At 46.1% G+C, this 13,596-nt stretch overlaps 1 protein-coding gene across 2 annotated transcripts in view; it reads left to right on the top strand.

Annotated features, from left to right (window-relative positions):
• The window catches only part of zeb1b (zinc finger E-box binding homeobox 1b), a 60,900-nt gene that overhangs the window by 38,718 nt on the left and 8,586 nt on the right, over window positions 1–13,596 (top strand). For both annotated transcript variants that reach the window (XM_007560677.2, XM_016675622.1), the window contains exons 2-4: window positions 4,760–4,915; window positions 10,988–11,149; window positions 11,948–12,150. In XM_007560677.2, coding sequence (XP_007560739.1) covers window positions 4,760–4,915; window positions 10,988–11,149; window positions 11,948–12,150 — 521 coding nt within the window. The remainder of the gene's footprint in view (window positions 1–4,759; window positions 4,916–10,987; window positions 11,150–11,947; window positions 12,151–13,596) is intronic.

The raw sequence follows: 13,596 nt of genomic DNA, 5'->3' as shown, positions 1-13,596 counted from the left end.
GTGGGGAGTGTGTGTGTGTTTGTGTGTGTGTGTGTGTGTGTGTGTGTGTGTGTGTGTGTGTGTGTGTGTGTGTGAAGACACCCATCGGTCTCTACCAGCCCACCTGGCCTTATTTAGAAAAGCAACGATGAGCCAGAAGCAGAAACCCTCAGAGGACGTCCAGTTGAACAGAATGTTGGTGTGTGTGTTTGTGTGTGCGCTCATTAGCCTCTGAAAGAATAAACCATCAGCAGCCACAATCACTCACACCCACCTCCCTCCAGTAGAACAACAGCCTGGGTGCCATTTAGCTACAGCAGCATTATTGGGACTAACCTGAGCAATAAAACACGTGGCCTGACTGGCAGAGCAAAGCAATAGGCCAGGTTAACAGGCTTCTTCTTTAATCTGAAAAACTCTGAGGCACAATTCAGTCTTTTTCGTGTTCCCTTCCACTCATTAACACCCACTGACTTTCTTCGCAGCTCCAAGTATCATCATGCAGATTAAGAAAACAATAGCTACCATTAGCATTAGTGTTATCATAAAACAGTGCTCATCAGATGGTGGTCAAGTGACCCACGGAGGCTCATTAGCTCACATGCTGAAACCTTGATCAGCTTCATTAGGAAGACAAGGGTCCATTGTCTTCCTGATCACCTCTGAAATGCTTCCTACTGAGGGCTCATCTCCACAGGTTGTTGATTTTGACTTAACATGTGTTTATTAGTGAATATCAAGAGAGCATTTGACTTGTTTAGAAGCTTTGGAGAGCAGGTAAATGCTTAATAAAATAGTGACTAATACTCAGGAGTGCCAAGGGCTATGTTCACCATCAAGGTTCTGCTTTTTGCCATCTTAGCCTGATGAGTAAGAATCACTTGATGTTGCCTGGGGAAGTCTTAGAGATTTATCTATAGGGTTGTTACAAAGAAGGCCATACTGTTCACTTTGCGACCTTTGATCCTGCTGATCTTTGCCGGAAACCATCTAGCGCCCTCTGTCTGGCAGTGTGTGGGGACTTGGGAAGACTGAAGGAGCCTTTGAACTAGCTAACTATGAAAATCCCCACTTCTTTTGTTCTGTTATTATTGGTTCTTGAGCTGACCTTCCTGACTCGGCAGGAGGAAGGCTGTTGTTTCAACAAAAACCGTCAGCCTTTACCTCTGCGCTGAATGAGGCGCCTTACCTTGAGACGGCATACTTGAGGGTTTTGAATGGCACTGCTTTGTTTTGCTCTGGTTAGGAGTTGGGTTTATTGTAGTGGTTGCCTTTCCTGAGAAAATGGCATTGCAGAGCCGCAAGGGCAGACTCTGTGACGGCAGACTCTGTCCTCTATGAGGATGCCTGTGGTCGTTTTACCACTGTCTGCCTGGCCCTGAGCTCAGAATGAGATAAGTGGCGTACCTCAACGAGGGAGCCTGTACCGAGGCTAAATATAGACACAGAGGAAAGGTAGAAGGGCAAGCAAGCAGTCACTGCCGCTTACAATGAGTCAATCTGTCTAATCACAGGCAGGGCAACAGCAGACCTTGCAATATGTGTCAGTCAGTTGAATGACATTAGGCGGAGGAAGAAAGCACGGGCTTTGATCTGTGGCTTTAAGAGCCAAACTCAGAGAAAAGTGTTTTGGTTGGACATTCCAGACATTCCTCCTACACATTCTGGTTCAGGACCATCGGGCTGCACAGACGAGGTGTAGGTTTCAAGTTGCTAACAGATGTCCTTAAAGGTAATGAATCAAGGAACAAGCTGTTTTCTGACACTAATATGTGTCTTCACAATCTGTATGTGTTATCCTTTGTCCAAATTATTAGGCCAGTCATTCACACTTCTCCAAACATGAGATTTGTTTCCTCCCACAGAGGTTGAGATATTCCTATCTTATCTGGCATGTCTCAGTGTTGGGAAGTCCAAACTGAGCAATCTCCTGCAGTTGGAGACCTCGTCTGCAGAGGTTTTTAATTCCTGAAATGATTCACCAATCAGGAACGGATCACATAACGAGAAACTAAAATAAGAACTGGAGAGTTTACACAGTTATGGGGAGTCAGGCAGAACCAACAAGGGAACCTGCAGTAATGGACATATGGCATTTCATGTGCTGTACTGCTGACAGTTTGCCAAGGTGTCCCCCCCAGTTCCCACCAGAGTAATGTTGGACCTGTTTTTGGACCAGCCAGTCACCCATTCTGGTGCTGGTAACTGATACAGCCTGGCAGGTGTCATAACAACATGGCCTCCTCCCCCTACAGCGGGCTTATTTAGGTGTGTCTGACATGGACAGTCTGGTACATGTCTTACCAGTCCATAAGTCGACTTATTAATGAGCCAAAATCTGAGCCTATCGGTGGATGTTCAGTGCTGAGTTTGTGTTGATAGTGTCTTATTACCCAGACCTACAGGATGTGATCTTTTTGCGTGTGGGTGTTGTGAAGCTGGGATCTGAGCCGTGCTATTTTCTCAGGTGTTAAACACATTTCAGCCTATGTAGAAAAGCAAACTTTTTCAGAAAGTAAGCTCATCACCTCCTCCACCTCCTGATGCCTTCTCTCAGATGCGTAGGAGTCGTCCTCCTGTTGCGTGCTAGCATGTTAGTGCTAATGAGACCAGCTGTCCAAACGCTCAGCCGGTCAGCCAAAAGGGACCGCAGCCTTTGTTGATGCAAGGTGTTACATCTCGTGCAGGAACACACACTTTTGTTTCGACGACGCCGACCATTTGGCACAGGAAGACACTCCTCTCCTTCATCTCATACACACACCACCATCCTTTGACTCTTTTACTCAGTCCCTTTGCCGCACTTCGAGGCTCCCGCCTTTATTGTCCCGCTTGCTGCTGCTGCAAACACCAGCGAATTGATTTTTCTCTCTACAGCTTTATAGTTGGTCATTTTCTCTTGCCACTGCTGCTGGGGACTGTTGCTTTTGTAATCGCTGACCTCAGCTTCACACCTGAGTGGCTGTGGCCCTAAACAGCCTCTCAGAATCATCCTAAAGTACCTTCTGTTTCAAAATGAAGTGTTGCACCCTGTTGGGGCTGCTGAACAGACAATACATCACCTGGCAGAGTCGCTCCGGGGGAAAAGTGGGCAGAGGGGGAAAGGAGGTTGTGGAAGGCACCAAGAGAGGGAGAAAGGAGGAGTATGAACAAGTGTCACATGATGCTGTGTAAAACCAGTTTGTGTGTGTGTTCTAGGCTCTGGATTCTGTGTTTAAACCTAACTATGTCATGGACTAAGTTTGAATTGCTGATCTGGCGACTTTTAATTTATTTTCTTTAAGGTTGTCGTAGTAAAAGAGGCTGAACACAAACACACAAACCAGTTTTTGAGTTTGTCAAATATTTTGAAATCTTTCATCTCTCACATGACACCAAAAGTGTCCATATCACAAGGAAAAGGTGAGCATTGAATGATCGACAGTAAAGAGTTTGAGAATGAAACGGCCCTCCCAATGAACCTGACAGGATTTCACAGCTGCAGCACAGCGGCGGTGACCCCTACGAACGGCTTGACAAACAACAGCACATCTCCCTCCTCCTCGGCCCCCACGCCTCCCCCTCAGCCTGAACCTTCCGGCGAGCCTCTGCGAATGCCGGCCGGCCATAACGAGCCGCTTGGCGATGGGCGAGAGCGAGAGATCTCGCCGGAACAATTCTCATTGATTGAAACGTAGGCTCACGATCCCACCTGATACGCCTCCTCCTTCAGCCACTTCAGAAAGAGGTGGGCGAAGAGGGTAGGGGAGAGTGGAGATAGATGGAGAAAAAAAACAAAAAAACTCCACTACGCTCAGGTGCTTTGTACTGGCAGTCTGCATTCAGTGAGTGAATGCAGGTGGTGTGTGGATGTGCCAGCGCTGCGTGCGGTGCGAGTGTTGATATGAGAGGTAGTTGGAGCGCTTGCAGCCCAGGCCCTCTGCTGACTGAGCTGCTCTCACTGGAGAATTGATTTGGCCTCCGAGAGGATCTGTAGCTCTCTCAGCGGAACAGAGGGAGGCTGGAGGGCAGCAGCAGGAGGAGGAGGGATGTGTGTGTGTGTGTGTGTGTGTGTGTTGGGGGGGGGGTGTAGGGAATGGAAGCCCAGGTGGAATTGAGAGATGGAGGAACACTGTGGAAATGAAAAGACGATGCCGGAGCAACACGCTCGGCGCACACACAAACACACACTGAAGCGGATGGGGTGTGTGTGAGGAAAATTTACTCCCTGTAATAACCCTCTCTCTCTCTCGCTCTCTCCGCGGGCCGCCTCTCTGCACGCCTCCTGGCTCCTTCAGCCCATAACACAGGCGACCACATCACACCGACTCCCACACAGCCCTGAAACCACTTCAGCCTGCAATCCAGTGATCTCACACATGTGCATGTGTGTCTGCATGTCCAAGTGCGAATTTTCTCTGCTCGCCTGTTGCTGCAGGGTCGGTTGTCACACCTAAAAGAGGCCCCTGTTCAGCAGGTTGTCAGTGTCTTAGCTGTTTAATCCAAATCTTTTCCCTGTGGAGGTCATTTCAAGTTTCATCTCATCTGTCTAAGGCAGACCACGTTCTGCTTAATTGGTGTTCCCAGCTCCCTGCCCCCTGCCTCCACAACCAGTCCCTTTAATAGTTTTGACATTAAAACGGCACGGTACATATATTTAACCCGGCCAGCTTTTAACCTTTCACTCCCAGCACTCATAATTAAAGACCACACACATCTCATCATGTTTATAAAGCACTCGAAGTAGAGTCAGGAAACACGGTACTCATTCTAAGCTGTGATCTTGTTTCTCCTTGTGCAGTGACCAACTACAACAATGTGCTGGAGGCAGGCTCAGACTCAGACGATGAGGACAAGCTGCACATCGTGGAGGAGGAAGGCAGCCTCGCAGACGGGGCCGACTGCGACAGCACCCTGCCGGACGACGAGCACCCGAGCGTGCCGAGCTGGGACCCAGGTGAGAGCCTCATGTTATTCTCTGACCACTGAAAAGTGAACAGAGCTGTCGTTTCTGCTAACCGTTGCGGTAGGCGGTCATAATGCCGTGGCTCTTACAGTGACTTGCAAAGTTATTTCCACCCTTTGAACTTTTCCACCTTGTGTCATGATAGAACCACAAATTTCAATGTAGTTCTCATCGTAGACCTCCACCACAGTCTCAATTTCTTCTGTAATCTCTAATTAGTTTCCTTCTGGATTGGCGTGTAGTTAGTTTCATCCATCTTTCCAGTTTTTATCCCCACAATATGATGCTTCCACTACAGAGTTCCATGGTGGGAATGACGTGTTCAGGTTCATGTACAGTGTAAAAAGCTCCCGGATACAATGGCGTACAGCACGGAATCTGTCCATGGACAGTTGAGAGTTCATAGTCAAGCGCATCAGTTTCTACAATTCTCAAGACAAATTTTTCATTTTCCAAGTTTGATGAGTTGGTTGTTCAGACCATTTCTTCTCCTACAAGGCAGCCACTGCACACCTGTCAGTGTGGAACCAGAGCATCAGTCACATTCTGGGTTACACCAACTCCCAACCTAACCAGCTTGGTGTTACAACAATTATATTTTTAACTATGTATTCGAAAGGTGCAAAATTCAAGTATTCATTATATTATAACCAGTCTGTTTAAATGTCTGCCACCTTTGACTGAGAATTGACTTATTTTCTGAGAATACACCACAGGCTGAGTTCTAGTTGCGCTTTTAAAGGTTCCCTTTGATCATTCTTGAGCCAAAGCAAGCAATGTGGCTGAACTAGATGTATACACATGTTTCATTCTCCGAAAATGAGCCGTCATACCCGGCACCGCGACAGTGCACAAGGGTGTGGATGGTGTGACTGGTGAGCACACCCTCAAGTTCAGTGCGTCAACTATAAACCTGGCAGGAGGCCAGGATTATCATACACTTGGGAGATCCCTGGGGGATTGGAGCATTTTCTGCAGGTGGGTTTTAATCCAATTATGATCTCAGCTGAAGAGATACAGTCTAAGTTGAGAAATGCCACCCTAACATCTGCACATAGTTATATAGCGGTCTTTGTCTCATTGTGAAACAGAGAGTAAGGAAACAGGTACTACATGCAGACGGGTTGAAACTAAGGCAGGAAGTATGATATTAAACAAAGACAATGCCAACACACAGAGAGACCTTCAGGCACACAAAATAGCCTTTCAAGCCAAGTGTTGGTGGAAAGCTTTACAGCACTGGTGGGCATACAGGGAACCGCCATGAACTCCTTTTTACCTCGAACCCTGTGGAAGTGGCATCAGAAGCGGCTCACTACCACAGGAAGCACTGATGTCACGCCTCCCCCCTCCAGCCCCTCATTCCCTCCCTTTCTGTCGTCTCCAAAACAATTGTGGGTGCTGAAGGATGTCGGCGTTTCAGTACGGGGTCAAGGCCTCTCCACTGCATGAGGTCACCTAGGTAGCTTCAGACTGGTGCCAACAACTGTGACTTGCACAAATGGCAGGTAATCAGGTACAAAAACCCCCCACAAAGTTCTCTGTTTGAAGATGTCGACTGTACTTTTCTTAGCAACAGATGTACATGAATGTAAACATGGGCAGCAGGGTGGGGAAAGTTCAAGCTAACACATCTGAAAACGTCCAGTGACATTCTCACTTTTGGTCTGGGCAGAAAGTTTTAGAAATTCCACTCAGATGAATTTGCTTCGGTTTCAAGCATCATGGTTTCGGTTGCGCTGGTACACACGCTGTACGTGCACGGTCAAACCACAGACCTGCGCACAGAGCAGCCACCTACTCCCCAGACTCTGCTGTCATCCTCGGCTCGGCTCCCCCAGCTGCACCTCCTTGCATAAGAGGAAAGTTGGAGGAAGAATAATGTCATTGGTTTTGGCCCAGGATGGAGAACATTAAACACTTCAAAAGCATGAGCTGCACTGAAACAGCTCAGTGAGCTGGCTGCGCTCCATGTTTGTGCCTGATCTGGTCTTTTCACTGCTCTTCCTAAACTCTTCAGCCTTCTCCGCAGACTGGACTGATGAAACGCGGGGAAAGCCTCGGCTCTTTAAGCAAACACGTCTTTCGTCTAATCTGTTGGGAGAACAGACTCTCTGGTGTGGCCTTGAAAATCTGACCACCACCCAGCAATCTTCTTCTCCGCACAGCTCGGTTTGCTTCAAATTAAAGCCTTGACACCCCTTCTCACGAGACTTCAGCGCTCCAAAACCAGAAAGGTGGTTTTTCAACACTTTAACTTTGTTTACCTCAAATCATTTTCTCTTTTTTTAAATATCCTTACTGACTATTCTTCTTGTTCTGAATGATTCTTCTTGATTAAAGGGTAGGAAAGGCCCCCACCTCGCTGTCATTACTCATTGACTCCTAAGTGATTATGTAGAGGCGGAGCAGCCCACCGCTGGGGTATGACTACGCTTGGGGGAGGGACAGGTAGATGGAGCGCTGACCCAGGAGGGCTTCTCCTTTACATTTAATGAGTAGGAGAGAATGATTACATCTGAGTGAAAGAGCAGGGTGGAGCTGGAGAGCAGAGGCACCAAATGATGGAGAAAGTCTGGATATATAGGCGGTTTCTCTGTGCCTGCAAACGTATCCCTCCGCATTGGACTCTTTCACAAACCTCAATGTGTTTTAATGGGATTTTACGTGACAAACCATTTCAAGGATCAACGGTGTCTAGTGTTGTGTTGCCATGATGTCAGAAAGACTCTGGAATACACAGTTTTCATGAGAGTTGGAAAGAGATGCATATTTGATAGCATACAGCCAAGGATAACCAAATCATTCCTCTCCTGACTTCAGAATACCTCATGTCTTCTTCAGTCTGTCTCCCAATGGCTGGAGATAAAGTAAAACATTTGTTCCCCCCACCACTGTTGAATACTTTAGATTCTTTTTCACAAAGCCTTGTCTTGTTCAATGATGTATGTCACCCCACCAGACACAATCTATGAGATGTTGTGGATGCACTGCTACAGGAAGTAGTCAGGTCATGGGATGGACAGGACAGGAAATGCACTATGGGCCAAACCCTTTGCAGAGACATAGGGAGAGTGGGAAGAGACAAAAGCAAGAGAAAAAGAAAAGAAACTTGGTGGTCTGCTGTTTTTTTCACAAGAACATGCGCTGACATTCTCTCTTGAACCTTCTATGGAGCTCTTTTAACTGATCTTCCACGTGTGCAGCGGTGCATTCACATCCCTGCGTCAGCATGTAAGCAGTCTGCGTGATGTTTCATGTCAGGGGGAGCAGCCTGATAACACACAGCCACCTCAGCAAGGCTGCAACCCCTCCTGGCCCTCTTCTGTACTTGAAAAAGAGCCGAGTGAGGCAAACGAATCACACAGGCGAGGAGTGAAAACAACAGCCTGTCATGCCTTTGCACCACAGAGCCCCAAACGGGACTTCACTTCACTTCATACACACACACCCACCCACACATACGCACACACACACAGGCCCAACATTTTGTAGCCTTGAGGTGAATTGGTGTGTCTGAATGCGGCTGAGGGAACAAATCCCAGCCTGATCAGCACTTCCTGTCATTTTTTGCACCACGTCACTCGGCGACATTATTTAGAAATGGATAGAGAGCTTCGATGGAAGGATGTAATACTTTGTCTGTGAAAAGTATTTACTTTATGTCTCATTCTGCTAGTTAAAACATCAATCTTCAGTGTATTTTACTTGTATTTGGTGAAGTAGTGCATAACTCTGAATTGAAAGTTTCAGGTGTTTTGGGGTTGGTAACTGCTAATTTTGCACATGTAGAAACTAGGGGAGTTTTCTGGCCAATCAATCTATAAAACGTCACATGTGCCAATTCCAATTTGGACCAATAGTGATCAATTTTGTCTGAAAAGTCGCTAAATATAGCAGGAAAGTTGAGTGACTATTTTTAACTGCACACCTGCAGCTGTAACCTGGTGGTTACATCTGCAGTTTTCAGACCTCTGTGGTGGTAGACAAGATTGTTGGATAAGATCAGTTTCTCATGCAAGTATCCACTGATAGCCGATCTCAGAAAAATTGAAGAAATCGGAACTGACTTATTGAAACTGACAGTCTTACCAGTTCTTCTTTGGACAATACAACTTGGGAGACTCGTCACTTTTTCAAGTTGTGCCGCAGATCATCAGTTGTATTTATGTCTGAACTTTGACTGGGCCATTTTAACATTTGGACATGCTTCTGCTGGCTGTATGCTTTGGGTCACTGTCCTGCCAGAAACAGAAGCTCCATCTCAGTCTTGAGTCTTTTACAACCTCAGGCAGGTTTTATGGCAGAATTACATTAATCTCCACATTAACGAGAATTCTTGTCCCTGCCAAACAAAAGCATCCTCACGCCATCATCCTGCCAGCACTATATGTTACCATAGGGTGGCGTACAGAGAGATCTTCCATCACACAGAACCGTTTTCATGTTAGCCATGACATCACTTCTTATAGATTTTTTTTTCCTTTCAGTCTTCACTTAATGTCAGATTTGTAAATTGCACAACAGCTGTTGTGTTAACAAGCTGAGCTGTGGATCTGAACAGCTCCTCCAGAGTTACCATGGGCCTTTTGTATAGATGTTTTTGGTTGTAATAAAACAAAAACATTAGTTAGGGTGTGAATACTTTTTCAAAGCTCTGCATTTACTTGTTTCTTATCCTCTGTAAGCCTTAACCTGACAGCCAGAGTGCGTTTCCCAGACTGCCAGAGTGTTTCCCTTAACATGTTAGGTGGAATGTGTTAAATTGTCTCGGGGTATTACTGATGTTGCTCGGGTTGTGGGAGGAAAGCTGTGTGTATCCCGAGTACAGGATACAAATTCCAAGATGGGCCTTTCTGAGCACCTGCTGCTTTCTCCTACTTTACACACCCACGCTGACATGTTCACAAAAAGACGGCCTCTTTGTCCTCATGATCTCTCCGAGGTCTGCAACAGGCCAGCAGGCTTCTTCCAGCAGTCCTCAATAACCATAGCAACAAATGACTGCCGTTGCATTGTTCTGCGGCTTTGTCAAGGCGCCGCAGAGGAAGCTGGACCGAGACTTGTTTGTAAGAGTACTGGTATTCGCTGTGCGTCGGTGAGTCATGAAGTGCTACACCTGTTCCCATCTCTGAGGAGAACACAGCTGGCCCCGTCTCTCAACACACACGCGCACACACACGTGCACACACACACACACTGTACGCAGTTCTCCAAACACAATTCTCCAATCTCCGCTGAGCAGAGGGAGTTCATGAAACATCTGCCCGGTAAACAGCACTGTTGTATCCACAGCAGGCTAACTTTGCTTTTAGCTGCGAGCTCACCCCTGTAATTATTCTCCGTAATGATCCACAGAGGCGCACTAACACATCCACTGAGGAGCGGTGCTCTGTTTAATTGCTGACATGCTGTACCTGGTTTCTGCATCCACCTCAGGTAGCATTGTGGAGAACCGAGATCAAGAGAAAGGAAGGAACCTTTCATGCCTACTAAACTCAGTCCTCAGGTTACGCTCCGGTAATGAGCGTGTGCGCCGCTTCCGAGCCGAGCTCGTGTGATGTGGAGGAAGAACACGCTCGGCTCATTTGCCAAAGTTGGTCTGAAGGCCAAGCCTCACCTGAGAGCACAGAGCGTGTGAGAGTTCCCGCTTCGTCTCTGTCTGCTGCAACGTTGCAGGAGGAGATTCGTCACCTAATTATCAGTTCAGCCACAACAAGTACCTTACCTAACATTGTTAATAGAGGTTTGCCTTTCAGTTCTTACAAAGAACGCCATGCTCACCGTCGCCCCTGGCCTTTGATGCTAATGAGTTTTCTCATCCCTTTGTGAACGTCGGGATGTTTTTTCTTCTTCTTCCTGACGCTGCATGCCTCTTTCCAGTCTGCTGAACACGGGATGATCAAGAGCGCAGACTGTAGGAGCTGCTCCAACCACGGCATTCTCTGTGATTTTACGACATGATCACATATGGCATGTGTCAGGAGTCTAAACCGTTCTGCTCTAGCGATGAGATCAATGAAGGCTAGTCTGTAACCAGTGTGTGTGTTTGTTCCTTTGCAGTGAAGGAGGACTGCGCTTCAGATGGCGAGGATGACGTGAGCACGGACGCCCTGGTGGAGGAGATGCTCCAGCAAGGAGACACGGCCATCATCTACCCAGAGGCCCCAGACGATTACCTCCAGCGCCAGGGCACCCCCGATGCCAGCGTCCATGACGAGAACGGTACCGGACATCACGCCGTAGACACTGTCCTAAGTCACACTTCACTGTTTGCACTGCTGAGCTCTCGCGCTGTTACAACATCTATCTAGTAATTACCCCCACTAGAGGGGATGGCTCTACCTGCTGCCTGTTACACCTCAGGTGTTAACTCCCCCCATTAGCACCAGCCTCTGACATCATTACAGCCTCTACGGCTCCTGGGCTTTTAACTTTTACCTGCTTCCTCTGAGGGGGACCAGAGGGGGGAGAGTGTCAGAAATGGCAACACCTGAGTAAATTTGTCACGTCTATGCGAGCTCTGACTCACAGCTACCTGGGTGATAATGTGTGTGCATTCCCAGCCACAGCTCTCACCTGTCCCCAGGAAGAGGTGGGGGGCTTAATACATCACTTGTTAACAAGGTAATACTTTACCTGTGTGGGAAGAGAACAACTTAAACCCTCTGTTGGTCTGGAGCTCAGGTGCAGGTGGGCGACGTGTTTACCAGCCTCATTTTTTCTTACACACACACTCCTGATACACAATAGGCAATCACATGGTTACATCTCAAGAGTCTAAAACAGTCATTTATTTGCCTTGTGTCAGAATATGTGTAAATAACATGATGAGAAATCAAAGTGCAGCCAAGGACAGCAAACACCAGCTTTGATCTGCTTGGTTACCTGGCTGCTGTTTACCTGTAGGGGAGGATCTCTCAGTGATCGGCGTTACTGTGGCCGCTCATGCTCAACATCAAAGAGTTTCCCAACATGTGTTTTTAACCCCGTCTCCTCCTCCTATTCTCTTCTTTCATCCAGGAACCCCTGATTCGTTCTCCCAGCTGCTCACATGCCCGTACTGCGCGCGGGGCTACAAGCGCTACAGCTCCCTGAAGGAGCACATCAAGTACCGGCATGAGAAGACAGAGGAGAGCTTCAGCTGCCCAGAGTGCAGCTACAGCTTCGCATACCGCGCTCAGTTGGAGCGCCATATGAGCGTTCATAAGGGAGGACGGGATCAGGTAAAAAGTTCTGTTCTGCTCTTAGATGCTGAAAGCTAACTTTGTATTTTGTTTCCAAGGAGAGAATTTGTAGAAATATCTTCTAGTGGTGTTTTTTAAATAGTTTTCTAGGTTTTCTGAAAGCCACAATAAGTCACAGGATAGATTTAATGTTTTGCTTTCCTCAGTTATGAGTTAAACAATCCATTCAGCCCATGAGACAAAAATATACAGTATTGAGTTGATATTTTAACAATTTGAGAAAAAAAATTTCTAAAATGTTCATGTTTAAAACTGTGAATAAAAGACTCAGTAAATAGTAAAACTAATTCAGACATGGTTGGACCAGTCCATGCATCAATCTAACATGGTCTTTAACATGACATGCTCATGTTTGGTTTTTATTAAATGCAATGTCAAAGAATCAATGTTCAGTGTAGATTATATTTGATCAAAGTATTTTAGGGATTTTATTTTACTTTTTCTACAACTGCAGGACCAGATTCTCAAAAAATACTTTAGAGACAGCAGAAATTTACAAAGTAGATCCTGAACTTTGTGTCATTATTGTCTGTCACTCTGTCTCCATTTATTTACTTATATTTCTACAAAGTACCAAAAAATAATTTACATGAACCCATTAAAAGGGATCTTGAAAGCTTTCCAGGAGGACGCCTTGTTATATGACTCATACAATGGGACAACTGAAGAACTGCTTCCTGTCACACTTCAAAATAAGAGTCCCAATCATGAATCAGAGTTTCAAACTTAAGCACTCGCCTTCAGATCCAGATCTCCTGATAACTGCTTAAACTAAACCAGCAGCTGTCCTCTTGCTATTGTGAAATTTCCACGACATCCTCTTTTACCGGCAGCACAGCCACATATTTATAGGTGTATATATGCAGACACATTATAGGTTCCACCAGTTGTTGCTCATATCATTTACACCAGCACAAACAGCTGTTAAATACAGAAAATAGAGACCCCTCTGGTGCAGTGCCACTGTGCAGCACATGTAGTTCATATCCACTATGTTTCACTGCTGGTTATAAGTCAGAAACTTTACGACAGCAAAGTAACTGAAGATCCATTGTCTTGTGTGCTCACAGCAGGAGTTAGATGTCTTTACCCTAAATCAGAGTCAAGCAATCTATGTAGAAATGTCTTTAAAACACTGGAGAGCTATTCTAAATTACAAAAATAAAACAGACGTTGGTTCTTTAAAAGCAAAACACAAAAAGGAAGAGCAGCTTACGATTATTTAACAAAACTTCCTGTAATGATTCATATGTTTATTTCATAAATGGCTGTAACATCTTCTGTAGGTGCTGCAGAAACAGGTTTCTAAAAAAAAAAAAAAAACTTGACATAAAAGCCTTCTGGTTTCCAAGCGTGACAAATAAACATGAACTCTTGCCCTTGATTGATTAACAGCATTGTGATGTGAATAATCAGAGTTCAAAG

The sequence above is a fragment of the Poecilia formosa genome, unplaced genomic scaffold (genome assembly GCF_000485575.1).
Source record: "Poecilia formosa unplaced genomic scaffold, Poecilia_formosa-5.1.2 Scaffold118, whole genome shotgun sequence".
NCBI lineage: Eukaryota > Metazoa > Chordata > Actinopteri > Cyprinodontiformes > Poeciliidae > Poecilia > Poecilia formosa.
This window is presented reverse-complemented; position numbering and strand designations above follow the sequence as displayed.